Source organism: Malus domestica, chromosome 12, assembly GCF_042453785.1.
Source record: "Malus domestica chromosome 12, GDT2T_hap1".
Classification (NCBI taxonomy): domain Eukaryota; kingdom Viridiplantae; phylum Streptophyta; class Magnoliopsida; order Rosales; family Rosaceae; genus Malus; species Malus domestica.
Genome location: NC_091672.1, coordinates 11,274,472 through 11,290,935, shown reverse-complemented (window position 1 = coordinate 11,290,935; position 16,464 = coordinate 11,274,472). Strand labels below are relative to the sequence as shown.

The following is a 16,464-nucleotide window of genomic DNA, read 5'->3' as shown; positions in this document are numbered from 1 at the left end:
AAAGAGAAAACAAGATCCACCTCGAACCTCTCTCCTCCTCTCTCCTCCGTCCTCCTCCTAACCTCATCAATCATCGGTCATCAGTCAATCCCTCACCCTCTCAATCAGCTTACAACAACTACATCCAAATCCAAATCCAAATCCAAATCCCACAACTTCTCTCTCTCCTGTACCATACAGTAGGCACTAGCAAAGTACCAAAACTGAGCTGCTGTGAGTCTCTCTTTGAGATCCAAGGAGGAGGATGAATCTTGCATGACATCTGAGTCTGTCTCTGTGTTTTGATTTGTAGGCGATCCGATCAACCATCCGAGCCCTCACCCACTCACTGACTGCGTGACTGATTTCCTATTGAATTGTATTGAATTGAATAATGAGGGAAGATGATGAGTCGAATTGGTTCTCAAGGTGGGAAGAAGAGCTGCCTTCTCCTGAGGAGCTCATGCCCTTATCCCAAACCCTTATCACTCCTGATCTTGCCCTCGCCTTTGACATCTCCCACCAACACCCTCCTCCCCATTCCCAATCCCAACCCCAACCTCAACCCCCCCACACACCCCCTCCCCCTCCTCCTCCTCCCAATTCCCTTCCTCCCGCTACCCCCACCCACCCCAACTCCTCCGCTGACTTCGCCGACTCCGCTGACTTGGGCTCCGGCGCCGCCGGCGATGAGCCCGCCCGCACCCTCAAGCGCCCCCGCCTCGTCTGGACCCCCCAGCTCCACAAGCGCTTCGTTGACGCCGTTGCCCACCTCGGCATCAAGAACGCCGTCCCCAAGACCATAATGCAGCTCATGAGTGTCGACGGCCTCACCCGCGAGAATGTTGCCAGCCATCTGCAGAAGTATCGTCTTTATCTCAAGCGGATGCAGGGCTTGTCTGGAGGTTCTGCAGGTGGTGCCGGCGGGGGTGCCGCTGGCTTGGCCGCCTCTGCCGACCCTGCCACCGATCATTTGTTCGCCAGCTCCCCAGTTCCGGCTCATTTCCTGCACCCGCACCCTGGGGGGCGGCCCAATTCCGAGCATTTCTTGCCGTTTGTGCCGGTGGCTCTGCAGCAGCACCACCATCACCAGCAGCAGCAGCAACAGCAGCAAATTGCAGCGGCAGTGGCAGCCCATCCGCAGTATCACAGGCAGGTGGGGCATTTTGGGTCGCCACCAAACGGGCAATTTGAGCACCCATTCTTGGCGAGGCAGTCGTCACAGCCGGTTCATAGGATGGGGGCACCGCTGCACAATTCAGGCTATGTAGAGGACTTGGAATCAGCGAATGCATCTGGTGGCAGGAAAGTTCTTACTCTATTTCCAACTGGGGATGATTGAATTTTGGGTAAATGTCATCACTTTGTACCTTTTTTCTTCTTCTCATTCCATCTTTCTACTGTTAAGTTCATTTTAATTTCTGGGTCATGTGAAAATTGGTGTCTGGTAGTATTTGTTAGAACTTTGATACACTAGATTCCCTTGTTGTGTTAGCGGGTCGTTTGGGCTTCAGATGAGATCTGGGAATCCTTTTTGCAGATCCAAAATTTCAGGTTATTATTCATTTGTTGCCACGGGGGTTTGTTTCGCTATCCTTATGAGTTCAGTAGTGTTAGGAGGAGGGCCGTCTCCTTGTGTCCTTTTCTCTGGACTGCTACTTGTGTAAGTATATTGCTGGTTGCAGTCTATAATCTATCTGGGGGGATAATGATTGTGATATCATTCGAGCAACATTAATTCAAGCTCTTCTTTGGTAAAAATCTTAGTGGTGTGATGATGGTCGATCAATCCAGCTTTCTTAGACGTTCATTTCTACCTTGTTATATAAGGAATCAACTGGGTTTTCTTTCAACTCAGAGTTTTCTTGCTGGCAAGGCTTTCTCATTGGTATGGCTGGTAGCCTGGTAGGAGTGGGAGAAGCAACAGTTGACTAATTTTGAACTTTGCAAACGAGGATAAATAATGCTAGCAAGTGCTCCTTAGGTTCTCTAGATATCTAAAGATGCAGTTGGTAACTGTGTTTGAACACATTTGGCACCGCTTTTCTTGGCTTTTGGGAGTTATGCCATGTATCTGAGTTTAGTATCATATAGAGGTAAGTTTTACTTATTGTACATTGTGTATGTTTGTGGACAACTTAAACCCCCTGATGCTAGGGGTCTGTTGAAACAATTCTGATTTTATTAGAAGGTTATCTTAATTCTGGCTCTATATCTTTCGTTGGTGCTTTGATCTCTTTATTGCTCATATCTTCCTTCATGTTGCAGCTTTATTATTGCTCATATCTTCTTTCATGTTTGAGGGTTCCTTTGCATATGGACTGGGATATTAGTTTTGCTACAAGGTCCTCTATTCTTTGTTGATCGCTATTGAAACGTACACACATAAAAAGGATGGGTGAACTGAGATCACTCAGTTTCAATTCTTTATGGTTAACATCGTAACATTTTAGACAAAAGTGAATAGAAATTTTTTCATGAAAGGATTAGTTGAGCTAGCAGCATCCTTGAAATTGACGAATATGTGAGAGTCCCATTGAGTTACTGCCAGTGACCAAATGAAGATGTTATGCACATACTTCGTGAGCATAAAAATGAAAGTTCAAAAACTTAAAAGTTCAAACTAGATAGAATTTCAGTGGGTCGTTATAAAATTTAATTGATGATATTCTGTCTGAGTTCTTGTAACTGCATAGTGAAAGAAGATGGACACTAGTTATCCTAGTACTCTTATGTAAGATTTGAGGTTTGGACGTACATTAGTTTCTAATTCCATGAGATGACTTTTGTAGTTAGGCAAAAGTTTGAACTGTGTATCTTATTACATCCGTCTTACTTACCACCCATAGTTTTCGTATGCTACCTTATTTCCGTCTCTGTTGTAATCTGGGTGGTGGATAGAAGTTCTTTTATGAGTGCAAGCTTCTTTCATGAGATAAGGAAGAAATTACCGCTGTTGAATGGAGGTTAATGCACATCTGAAACTCTCCTTTACAGCCCACATCACTAGAGCCTTTTATTTTCCTTAACCTGGCAACTGCATGGAAAGAAGAGGCTAATTTGAAACTTGCTTGAAGCTTCTGGAATCATTGGATTCGAACAACCTAGAATGTTATATTAGTGTTGGAATAGCGATGACATATCCCGTCCTCCCTTTCTTTTCCTTGTGCTTCTTAACTGGTGCTTCTTTACTCCCCATGGTATGCTGCAACTTCGATGAATGCATGTATTCCCTTCGGAACAACTTCCGTGGCTTGGCTGCTTGATCCGCTGCTGGTTTATGTGTGGATTTTTTTTCACACGGTTAGATGTTATATATGTCAGAGTGCTTAATTAAAGATCCCTTTGAGGCTGGTCCAATCCAAAGAAAGAAAGGTATTGGCCATTGGGTTCTAATTTTTAAGCATTGGAAACTTGTATGCAGAGTGAAACGGCGTTGAAACTAAGCTTGGCAAACGGGTCGTGTCTGTCGTGTTTTTGTCGCTTTCGTGTAACACATGTTATCTTAACGGGTCGTGTCGTGTCACATCCTTTGACCCATTAAGATTTTTTTTTTCTTAAATTTGCACATAACACACATTGCCACATAAATATTACTTCAAAATATTAAAACACATTTTTCATTTAAGTACTACATCTACACTCGAAAATAAGAGCCTAATAAACAAAGGCAAACTAATGAAAAGGGCTTGAAAACTGAGTTTTAATGATAATGACAAAATAAAGGGTAAAATGAATAGTACCACGATTGACTTTTTAGTGTAAAAATGTGGTTTTTTGTTAAAGTGAACAGTACCAGGTGCTTTTCGTTAAAGTTCCCAATAAACAAACATTCATACACTACTAGTCTATTACAAAATATTAAATGTGTAAGGATATGCAAAATGAAAGAGTTTTTGTTTTCAAGGTTGTGAAGCCTTTCTCAAAAGTTTAAACCTTGCCAATGGAACTCAAAGCTTGCATGTTATTCCTTTTACAAAATCTTTAATTTTCATCGATCATCATGACATAAGATTTTGTGGTATCCACTAGTGTAAATATTTTAAATTGAAGATCGAATTCATTCATTGTATTCATATAGGGTCAAGGTGTGTAGCTGTAAAAAATCATCAAAATCGGAGTTAAAATAACCGTTAAATCATAATTTTTTGTTGATAATCGTCGAAAAGTTTTGTCCTGTTAATTGATCTTTGAATGTTTATTTTTTGCAATTTTTGGTGTATACGATCTCAAAGTATATACAAACATATTTCACGGTTGGATCGTTGAAACTAGTTTTGTAGAATGCGTATCCCATCAAAACAATAGATTCACTAACGCTTAAGAATTTATTCATACTTTCATTAAGTATAACATAAGATTTTATGGTATCCACTAATGTAAATATTTTAAATTGAAGATCGAGTTTATTCATTGTATTCATATAGGGTCAAGGAGTGTAGCTGTAAAAAATAATCAAAATCGGAGTTAAAATAACCGTTAAATCATGATTTTTCGTTCATAACCGTCGAAATGTTTTGTCTCGTTACTTGATTTATGAATGTTTATTTTTTGCAATTTTTGGCATATGCGATCTCGAAGTATATACAAACATGTTTGACGGTTGGATTGTTGAAAGGGGTGTGATATCCACACACCCCTTTTTACTTCTCTCACACCCTTTTAATTTTCCATTGTCGGATCAGATGAATAGAAGAAGATCAAATGACAAAAATTAATAAGGGATGTGGGAGAAGTAAAAAGAGGTGTGTGGATAGCACACCCCTTGTTGAAACTAATTTTGTAGAATGCATATCCCATCAAAATAATAGATTCACTAACACTTAAGAGTTTATTGATGTGAAAAATAAGTTAACACACAAAATTAAACCCTCTTTTTATCAAATGTAGTAAAGTATGTAAGTAGGGATCGTTCTAGGCCGGGGATTAGGAGGGATTGCTAAACACTTGAAAACTGACTTAAAAACATAAAAACAAAATTTAAAACACTAAACTAGACTCAAAGAATGCAAAACTATACTTTAAAATACTTAAACAAACATAAAACTCAAAACAGCAACCTAATGACTCAAAACTGCCTAAAAACCACTTTCTGGGCAGTTTTGAGAACCTAACAAGAACTTGGACGAAGTTGGATGAAAACTTGAATCAAAACACTTAGAAACACAAATCAAAACACTTTCTAACTAATCTAAGACTTCAAAATAAAGGGGGATTTGTTTTGGACGAAAATTGAAAACAAAACAGAAACTTTAAAACAAAACAGATTGTAAAACGTTTTTGGATGAAAAGGATGGATAAAAGGCTAGTTAGGAGGTTCTTCTCCACACATGACACACTTGCAAACAAAATGATTTTCAGTTGTTCTTTCAATAAATTATGAAACTCAACACCCCAAGTTAATTAGATACGCTTAAATTAACCTTAAAGTTCTCCTTAAGTTAATGAATTGGATGGAAAAGCGCATACAACAATTCAAAGCATTCCTCAAAGGTTCCTTACGTGATGAGCACAATAAAGATACAATCAAGAATCATGAAGCACAATGAGAACTATAAGTGTTGACGAGGCATTCGTTACTATGATGAGCATGAAACTAGTGCCAAGAATTCATTCAACGCGATCGTTTTCAAGCGACCTTCACTACTTGTGATTATAAGATTGTAACTATTAGGTGAAACTCCCTCATAATCTAGCATCATATTCATGCATGAAAACTAAGCGTGCACTCTCAATCAACATACACAAATAAGTTATCAATCAAGTAGATGAACGAATTGAATCCGCAACTTATGAAATAACAACTGAATGTAATCAAATCATATTGCAAGCATGTACATGGTTTCGAATCACCCCCCAACTAAGGGGGTTTAGTTCCTCATTCTTGCAATACAAAGATACATAAAATTAGACATTAAAATCAAAGGAAAGAAAACACCTAAAATGCTCCAACTTGGAAAGCAAGTGCATCAATGGATCTCCTTTCCTCCTTGTTGCGGCATGAAGCTTGTGGACGGATTTTTGGGTGGATTTATGGTGTAGAATGGATGGGGAATGATATGGAGGGGTTTAGGGTGAGTGTGGAAGAGTGTTTGATGGTTGGAAGGTGGTGGAGAACTAGGCAAAGAGGGTGGAAGAAGGTGGAGTGGCTGTTATGTTTTCTAGGCACTAGAATGGTGTTTTTGGGGTGTTTTGCTTCCTAGGGTGTGTATGGACGAATTTCTGTGATAAAATGATGAATATGGGGGATTGGTCTTTCGCCAAGGGGTGTAAACATGTATTTATAGGCCCCAAAAACCTTAGAAAATCAGGTTAGGCTAGGGATGAAATGCATGGCAAGTTGGTGTGTGTGGTGTGCAATGGTCCAAGGGTGAAAATGAAGTGATGATGCAAAGTGTGAAGGGTAAAATGGAGTGGTGTTGCAGCTAGGGAGCATGAATGATTGTGTACATTGCATAGAGATGGAAAGGGAGGTGAAATGTGTCAACAAATGGGTCAAAGGTGCAACAACATGTGTGACACATGCCCTTGGATTCCAAATGTGAATGATGGAGCATCAATTGGTGCATGTAATGGATGTAAAGGTTGTCTAAAATCTAATGGGTGAAGGGAACAAGAGGTATCAAGCAATTGAGTGAAATAATTAAATGAATTAAAGCATGAAATCAGAAATTATGTAGGGGACAAGAGTGATCAAGCATGGCATGGGAATCCAAAGGGAATTCTATGTGTTTTGCATGGCAAGGAGTGTGCAACTTGGAGTGACAAATTTTTGGGCTAAATTCTTTATCTTTTGGACACTAATTCTTCACATTCTTGGCCTCTTTAGTTCTCAAATTCGTCCATCCACTTTGGCCCATGCATTTGCTATCCATTCCAAGCCCGAAACATGCTCCAAAGGCCTCCAAAATGCATCTTCTTGCATACTTTGTACTTAGAGTCTTTCACTTTGCATGTGGGCTTCTTTGCATGTGTATGATTTGTCATTGTTTATCCTTGCAATTACACACACACACTTGCACACACATATGCCCAAAACGTCCATCCTCATGCATGCAATCCATTTGAGCCCAATATTGATCCAACATGCACCAAAATGCACTTTTCTTGCCAAGGTTGTCATTAAGACCTACAAACAAATGAAAATGGCTTTAAACACTAAAATAACTAAAGAAACACAACGTAAACGCACAAGAACAAGCCAATTAAGTCGCATAAATATGCTCCTATCAAATTCCCCCACACTTAGCTTTTGCTAGTCCTCGAGCAAAACAAAGAAATAAAACGAAACAAAACAAATAAAACACAACCTAAACCTTCCAACATTTGCCTCAGGGATTTCCAATGCACATGACATGTTAAAAATCATTATCCCCACAGATTTGAGTCATCTTTACACTTAAGCACATACTTAATCATAGTCACCACTTACTAGTTCACAATTAATCAATTAAAACAATGTTTTTGATGTAGTAACATGCCTTAGAGAATTCGCTCAATTCCTTACAAGATATGCACTCAATTTTCACTCAGATTTTCCAACTACACACCCTATACTAGTTATATGTGAGAAGATTGATGTAGATATGAAAACGAATGCTCACATATATGTATCACAAAGAAAGCAATTTTTGGAGTTAATAAGCATGTTTAGATATGATCTCATGAATGGAATGCTATTACTTAGACGCGAGAACCAGTGACACCATATGCTCATACCAAATTCAAACTCCACAAATTGAAACACATAACACTCAAGATTGAAGTCAAAGGTTGTAACGGGCTTGGGGTGTTGGCTAACAAATGAAGGATAGGGATAACAAACGTTCTTAAAGCAATAGCAAGAAAAGTAATGAAATGGAAACTTAGAATTCACTTAGATTGCAGTAATCAACTTTTAACACGAAGGGAAGATTCAAGCAATATTTAGGGCCGAATTCAATGTTTTGGACCCTTTCTTCAACAAGCAACACTTTAAAACTCTTTTTCACATATTTTTCAACTCCTTTTCTCTTCACAGCTCTTCTTCTTTTCATTCTATTTTTCACGAATCTTTCTTTTCTACTCGTGCCTTATGAATGATTTTGGCATACACACACACAAGAATCACTTCCCCCACACTTGTTTTCTGCCATACATTAATCAAAAGGAATTCAATTTGACTCATACTTTACTATGCTTCAAGAACAAGGGTATGGATGGTCCTAAACTAGGCTAGGTAAGGATAATGTGGTTTAACAAAGAATGTAGGCTATCAAGGCTCAATGGGGTTAACTTAAACATATAACGATATGGGATACATGGCAGTTTGGCTTTGGTGGTGGTAACTACACAACTTCATCTTGAATATGTGTTATGCAAATCAATAGCATGCTTTGAATGAAATAGGCATGAGTTCTAGCATTTGGAACTAAATGATGAAACGCCTTCTAAGTAATAACCAAGCAAAGAATAATGAGATCATGCAACGACTTTAGAAAACAATAATGCACAGATTTTAACTCTCCAAATAAACATTTAGGCTCAAGTCTCACAAGGTTGTAGCGTTAGTTTGAGTTCTTTCCTTCAAGCATGTTACAAAAAAAAAAACTAATTTTTTTCTTTTATGATTACATGTGATTTCATAAGTTATAACCACAATCACGCATAAATAAAGAGTAAATCAAACTTTCATCCATGTTTATAACTCTCTTTAACAGTCATGCAATTACAAACTGAATCCTCATCTTTGTGTTGGAAGGTACCCTAAGACACAAATAAGCACACAAAAACAACTCTTTTTGGGATTTTCAAAAACAATTTTTCAAATTTTTATGAATTTTCGGATTTTTATATCAAAACACACTGAAACACTCCAAAACAACTTAAAAATACTTAAAACAGCAAGGAACAACACTAGAAGTAATGGGTGATAATTTTCTACGAATTTCATGTAAAACACTAGTTACCCCCCCCACACTTAAATCAAACATTGTCCTGAATGTTTCAAGCATAACTCACAAAAAAAAAAAAAAAAAAGCGAATAAACAAACAATGAATGAACATGACAAATATAGCAAGGTAAAAACAAGAAGGAGTAGAGTTTAGGAACGCAAATCTGGTTATGGAGGTAGATGATCTTGTTGCCTTTCCACATCTTTGATCTTGAACTGGTTTGGAATTCTGAGCAGGGAATATCAGAGTGCAGTATGCATTCTTCTCTGCTTATTTCTTCTGCACGGCGGGCAGGCACGAGGGAGAGGTGTTGGTCTATTTCTTTCTTCAATCTTTCCAAGTGCCCACCTCTTGCTTTCTTTCTCCTTGTCCCTAGTTGAGGATGAATCAGCACGTTGTCTCCACATGCTTCGAGGTATCATCTTCACTTCCCTTATACGTGAGAGACGAAGAGGAAACATAAGATGATGAGTACTCGAGAGCAGGTGCTGGTTGGAGAAAGGACAGGGAGAAAACATGATATGAGATACTCGTGCTCTCAACCCTTATGATATGAAATACTTGTGCTCTGGATGGGTTGTTTGCAGGGGTATCCCAGGGGATGAAAAATATAGAGTGACTCGAGAGGGTTTCTTGGAAAGCCATTTCAGAGAGATGAAGAAGTGCTGAGAGGGTGTGCCTTTGCTGTGGAAGGCGAAGGTAGATACTTATAGGGCTTTTCTTCACAACCGGAACTATTCTCTCACTCATTGTCGGCAGCCGGTGGATGGATGAATAGTACAAATTACGCGCTTTCTGACAAAGCTGCCCGTAATTTCCGTAAAGCTGCAAGTTGCATGTGACGAGTGACGACACGTCTGGACAAATTGATCTTTTGAAATCCGGGGTTCGGCTCGTGGTTTCTGAGCAAGCCCATTTTTTGAGAAATGAAACGCCTCTTTTGAGAAAAGAATCCGGCTTTTGAGAAATGAGCCTCGACTCTTCGATTTGCGAGAGGACGCTTCTTCGATTTCTGAGGAGCGCCTCTTTGATTTCTTCTTTTTATAGAGGCATTAATTTTGTTCCACAACACACTTGAGCTCCCTCCTGTAAACACTCCCTTCTTGCACTTCCGAAATCTTAATCTGTCTGATCTCTTCTTTCTCCAAAACCTCTGAAAAATGTCTGGCCCTTCTGATCGTCGTTTTGATTTGAACCTTGGTGAAGGTGCAGCCCCACCTTCTCCAGACAACATATGGCGCCCGTCCTTCATATCCCCTACTGGTCCTTTCACCGTTAGGGATTCGGTGATGAAAAATGACATGACTGCTGCGGTGGTGGCCCGGAACCTTGTCACCCCCAGAGATAACAGACTGCTCGCTAGACGGTCTGATGAATTGGCGGTTAAGGAGTCTCTGGCTCTTAGCGTGCAGTGTGCGGGTTCTGTGTCCAACATGGCCCAACGCCTATTTGCTCGAACCCGTCACGTTGAATCGTTGGTGGCTGAAATACAGTCTCAAAGAGGAGATTAGAGGACTCAAGCATGAAAATAAACAATTGCACAAGCTTGCACACAGTTATGCCACAAACATGAAGAGGAAAATTGACCAGCTGCAGGAAACTAATGGTCAGATTTTACTTGATCACCGGAGGTTTGTGGGTTTGTTCCAACAACATCTGCCTTCGTCTTCTAGGGCAGCACCGCGCAGTGAAGCTCCAACTGATCAACCTCTGATACCTCCTCCTTCCGTGGCCCCACCGACTGCTACGACCTCTCCCAAGCAGCCTTTGTGAAGGCTCTTCCTCTTGTATTATGCTATGTTTCTTTATTTTTCCAGATTCCTGTTCATTTCATGAAGTTTAATGTCAAAAATCCCTTGCATATTTGTTAATATTTCAAAATAGAAAATCATAACCAAAAATAATTAAACAAGTAATAAAATTGACAATCAAGCAGAATAAATGGGTTGCTTCCCTTAAAGCGCTTGCTTTAACGTCTTCCAGCCGGACGATGAACACCTTCACTTCTCCTTGGAACCCACGGCATGCAGTGGGATATCCTCCACAACATGCTCCACAAAGTTCTCGTAGATTACATCCTTGAAGGAAATGGATAGTGATGTTTGTTGATGGGTGCGTTGTGTTGCCTAAGGTTCATGTTCATACGCCCACCATCGGGGATTTGCTTGGGTACCTGCACCAAAGAAGGGAACCACCTATCAACTTTAAATGGCATTGGATTTGGATTAGGTGGCTTACCTATGTGATGTGATGAAGTGGCAGCAATGTGAACATTCTTCCCCATGGTGCTTTCAGCCACTTTGAGCATTTTGAGGGCAGTGGCCGTATGGTCCTTGTACTCCACTCCAATTCCCTCGTCTTGCATGGTTCTTGATGCATCCTTCGTGCTTGGTGCTGAATGGTCCGGTCTTATCTTTTCAATTTTACCAATGGCACAACAAGAATGAACAATATTAGGAGTCTCAATGGATTCAGAAATTTTAAAACTAATCATGTCACCACCAAATGCCATAGTGACTAATCCTTTGGCCACGTCAATCTTCGTTTGAGCCGTTTTCATGAATGGCCTTCCAAGGAGGATGGGCAATGAAGGGGCATGGTCCGATTCATCCGTTTCGAGGACATAGAAATCCGCTGGGAAGACTAAATGATCAACCTGCACTAAAACGTCTTCCAAAACGCCCTTTGGATAAGCGTTAGATCTATCGGCCAATTGTATGATTACACCATCATTTTTCAATGCTCCTAAGTTCATAGATGCATAAATGGAATATGGCATAACATTTATAGAAGCACCTAAATCAAGCATGGCAGATTTGAAACGGGTATTACCAATGACACACGAAATTGTAAAACTCCCCGGATCTTTGCATTTGGGGGGTAGTTTATGTTGCAAGATGGCGGAGACATTCTCACTTACATGTACCACCTCTTTCTCCCGGACACGTTTCTTTGTTGTACAAAGCTTCTTTAAACACTTGGCATACTTCGGGATTTGCTTTATGGCATCAAGGAGGGGAATGTTGACATGCACCTTTCTAAATGTCTCTAGAACATCTTTTTCCTCCTCTTCGTTCTTTGATTGCAAAAATCTGCTAGGAAAGGGGACATTGGGCAGATTAGTGTTCGAAATCACAACATTTGGAACATTCTTACCTGAGGTGGATGGATGGGATGTCTTAGATGGCTGCGGCATGGGTGATGGTACCCTTGCCGTGGGGTAGGTGTTCTTATCTTCTTCGAGTTGTATCTTCTCATCTTCCTTGTTTCTCACCTCTTTTCCACTTCGTAATGTGATAGCCTTTGCAGATTCGAAGCCACCCTTTGGATTGACCACCGTAGTGCTTGGTAACTTACCATTTTCACGGAATTGCCCCAAAAATTCGGCCATTTGGCCCATTTGCTTCTTCAGCTCATTAACCTCCTTTGCTTGGTTCTGCATTCCCTGCGCCATGGTGGTTAGTAATTGATATGTTTTATCATCATTCATAGACGTACCTGGGTTAGTTTGGGAAGATTGTGCCTGAGGAGGTGGTTGTGGTTCCATTGGCCTTGGAAAGAAACCCGGGGGTTGTCGGAATCCACTTTGTTGGCCATATTGTGGTGCATCTCTCCATCTGAAATTGGGGTGGTCACGCCATCCCGGGTTGTATGTATTGGAGAAAGGATCATTCCTTGGTTGGTTTTGATTCCCATAACCCACAGCATTGGCCGATTCCCATCCTCCATTCTCAATTAATTAAGGGCATTGATCAGATTGGTGTCCTTGAATGGAGCATACACCACAGATTGTAGTTCCTTGCGTTTTGGGGCCTTCAACCAACTGCGATAACATAGACGTAAGGTTAGCCATTTGGGATTGTAACTCAGAAATAGAACTTACCTCATTGACATGATGTGGCCGTGGGGTGTCTCTTTGCCCAACACCTTCATATTGTTGTGCATTGAGTGCTCGATTCGCAATGAGAGTTTTGGCATCCCTAGTTGTCTTATCCACTAGAGCTCCTCCCGCGGAAGCATCCAACATTTGCCATTCAAGTGGTAAAAGACCTTCGTAAAAGTATTGAAGAAGTAACTCCTCCTTCATCTGATGCTGTGGATAAGAAGCAACAAGTGATTTAAATCGTTCATAATAAGATGGAAAAGATTCACCTTGGCTTTGCTGAATTCCACTTATTTTTTTACGAAGAAGAATGATGCGAGAAGTTGGGAAAAACTTCTCCAGAAACGCCCTCTTCATACTCTCCCAAGATGTAACTGTACCGGGAGCCAACTCGTATAACCAATCATTGGCTTTGTCCATTAAAGAGAATGGAAAAGCCTTCATCTTTAAAATACTTCCGTCAACGGTAACCGGAGTCATACTTGAGCACACCACTTCAAATTCCTTCAAATGTTTGTTCGGATCCTCCATGGAAAGCCCATGGAACTTTGGAATGTGGTGGAGCAAACTTGACTTTAACCCGAACTCTTCGGTTTTACCTTGAGCAGCCATGGGATATTGGATACACAATGGTGCGGCATTATCCAAACCCGAGGCGGCAAGCTCCTTGAGCGTACGGTTGTCCATGGCTATACCTTGCTCTTCTCCACCCACTTGTGCCGTGGCCTTCTCTTCAACCTCAACTTCTTGCTCTTCTAATTCAGGCTCGGGACTAGGAGGATTAGACTCTTGCAATTTCTTTTTCCTTCTCAAAGTCCTCTCAAAATCACCGTCAAAGTCGGAGATATGCTCACGAACAGGTTGTGAGCTACGGGTCATAAACTAGTACCTAAAAACAAAGAAAACAAAACAAATCAGCAACTTAAACAGAAACTTAAACAAAATACAATAATTCGAAAGAAAACAATCCAAGAGATTAGCAAAGTTGCTAATCCCCGGCAACGGCGCCAAAATTTGATGTGAAAAATAAGTTAACACACAAAATTAAACCCTCTTTTTATCAAATGTAGTAAAGTATGTAAGTAGGGATCGTTCTAGGCTGAGGATTAGGAGGGATTGCTAAACACTTGAAAACTGACTTAAAAACATAAAAACAAAATTTAAAACACTAAACTAGACTCAAAGAATGCAAAACTATACTTTAAAATATTTAAACAAACATAAAACTCAAAACAGCAACCTAATGACTCAAAACTGCCTAAAAACCACTTTCTGGGCAGTTTTGAGAACCTAACAAGAACTTGGACGAAGTTGGATGAAAACTTGAATCAAAACACTTAGAAACACAAATCAAAACACTTTCTAACTAATCTAAGACTTCAAAATAAAGGGGGATTTGTTTTGGACGAAAATTGAAAACAAAACAGAAACTTTAAAACAAAACAGATTGTAAAACGTTTTTGGATGAAAAGGATGGATAAAAGGCTAGTTAGGAGGTTCTTCTCCACACATGACACACTTGCAAACAAAATGATTTTCAGTTGTTCTTTCAATAAATTATGAAACTCAACACCCCAAGTTAATTAGATACGCTTAAATTAACCTTCAAGTTCTCCTTAAGTTAATGAATTGGATGGAAAATCGCATACAACAATTCAAAGCATTCCTCAAAGGTTCCTTACGTGATGAGCACAATAAAGATACAATCAAGAATCATGAAGCACAATGAGAACTATAAGTGTTGACGAGGCATTCGTTACTATGATGAGCATGAAACTAGTGCCAAGAATTCATTCAACGCGATCGTTTTCAAGCGACCTTCACTACTTGTGATTATAAGATTGTAACTATTAGGTGAAACTCCCTCATAATCTAGCATCATATTCATGCATGAAAACTAAGCGTGCACTCTCAATCAACATACACAAATAAGTTATCAATCAAGTAGATGAACGAATTGAATCCGCAACTTATGAAATAACAACTGAATGTAATCAAATCATATTGCAAGCATGTACATGGTTTCGAATCACCCCCCAACTAAGGGGGTTTAGTTCCTCATTCTTGCAATACAAAGATACATAAAATTAGACATTAAAATCAAAGGAAAGAAAACACCTAAAATGCTCCAACTTGGAAAGCAAGTGCATCAATGGATCTCCCTTCCTCCTTGTTGCGGCATGAAGCTTGTGGACGGATTTTTGGGTGGATTTATGGTGTAGAATGGATGGGGAATGATATGGAGGGGTTTAGGGTGAGTGTGGAAGAGTGTTTGATGGTTGGAAGGTGGTGGAGAACTAGGCAAAGAGGGTGGAAGAAGGTGGAGTGGCTGTTATGTTTTCTAGGCACTAGAATGGTGTTTTTGGGGTGTTTTGCTTCCTAGGGTGTGTATGGACGAATTTCTGTGATAAAATGATGAATATGGGGGATTGTTCTTTCGCCAAGGGGTGTAAACATGTATTTATAGGCCCCAAAAACCTTAGAAAATCAGGTTAGGCTAGGGATGAAATGCATGGCAAGTTGGTGTGTGTGGTGTGCAATGGTCCAAGGGTGAAAATGAAGTGATGATGCAAAGTGTGAAGGGTAAAATGGAGTGGTGTTGCAGCTAGGGAGCATGAATGATTGTGTACATTGCATAGAGATGGAAAGGGAGGTGAAATGTGTCAACAAATGGGTCAAAGGTGCAACAACATGTGTGACACATGCCCTTGGATTCCAAATGTGAATGATGGAGCATCAATTGGTGCATGTAATGGATGTAAAGGTTGTCTAAAATCTAATGGGTGAAGGGAACAAGAGGTATCAAGCAATTGAGTGAAATAATTAAATGAATTAAAGCATGAAATCAGAAATTATGTAGGGGACAAGAGTGATCAAGCATGGCATGGGAATCCAAAGGGAATTCTATGTGATTTGCATGGCAAGGAGTGTGCAACTTGGAGTGACAAATTTTTGGGCTGAATTCTTTATCTTTTGGACACTAATTCTTCACATTCTTGGCCTCTTTAGTTCTCAAATTCGTCCATCCACTTTGGCCCATGCATTTGCTATCCATTCCAAGCCCGAAACATGCTCCAAAGGCCTCCAAAATGCATCTTCTTGCATACTTTGTACTTAGAGTCTTTCACTTTGCATGTGGGCTTCTTTGCATGTGTATGATTTGTCATTGTTTATCCTTGCAATTACACACACACACTTGCACACACATATGCCCAAAACGTCCATCCTCATGCATGCAATCCATTTGAGCCCAATATTGATCCAACATGCACCAAAATGCACTTTTCTTGCCAAGGTTGTTATTAAGACCTACAAACAAATGAAAATGGCTTTAAACACTAAAATAACTAAAGAAACACAACGTAAACACACAAGAACAAGCCAATTAAGTCGCATAAATATGCTCCTATCATTTATTCATACTTTCATTACGTATAACATAAGATTTTGTGATACCCACTAGTGTAAATATTTTAAATTGAAGATTGAGTTCATCCATTATATTCCCATAGGGTCAAGGAGTGTAGCTGTAAAAAATCATCAAAATCAGAGTTAAAATAACCGTTAAATCGTGATTTTTCGTTGATAATCGTCGAAAAATTTTGTCGCGTTACTTGATATTTGAATGTTTGTTTTTTTTTGTGATTTTTGGCGTATGCGATCTTGAA

The 16,464-nt window shown here is 39.9% G+C and overlaps 1 protein-coding gene across 1 annotated transcript; it reads left to right on the top strand.

Moving 5' to 3' along the window:
• Positions 1–2,191, top strand: LOC103449853 (transcription factor MYBC1-like). The gene is made up of 2 exons (XM_008389173.4): positions 1–1,328; positions 1,838–2,191. The coding sequence occupies exon 1, from the start codon at positions 374–376 to the stop codon at positions 1,319–1,321; it is 948 nt and encodes a 315-aa protein (XP_008387395.2). The 5' UTR covers positions 1–373; the 3' UTR covers positions 1,322–1,328; positions 1,838–2,191.
• Positions 2,192–16,464: the final 14,273 nt, after the last annotated feature.

Bases quoted from the DNA above. Each gene is read 5' to 3' on its own strand.
- LOC103449853 (XM_008389173.4), top strand. From the start codon at position 374: ATGAGGGAAGATGATGAGTCGAATTGGTTCTCAAGGTGGGAAGAAGAG.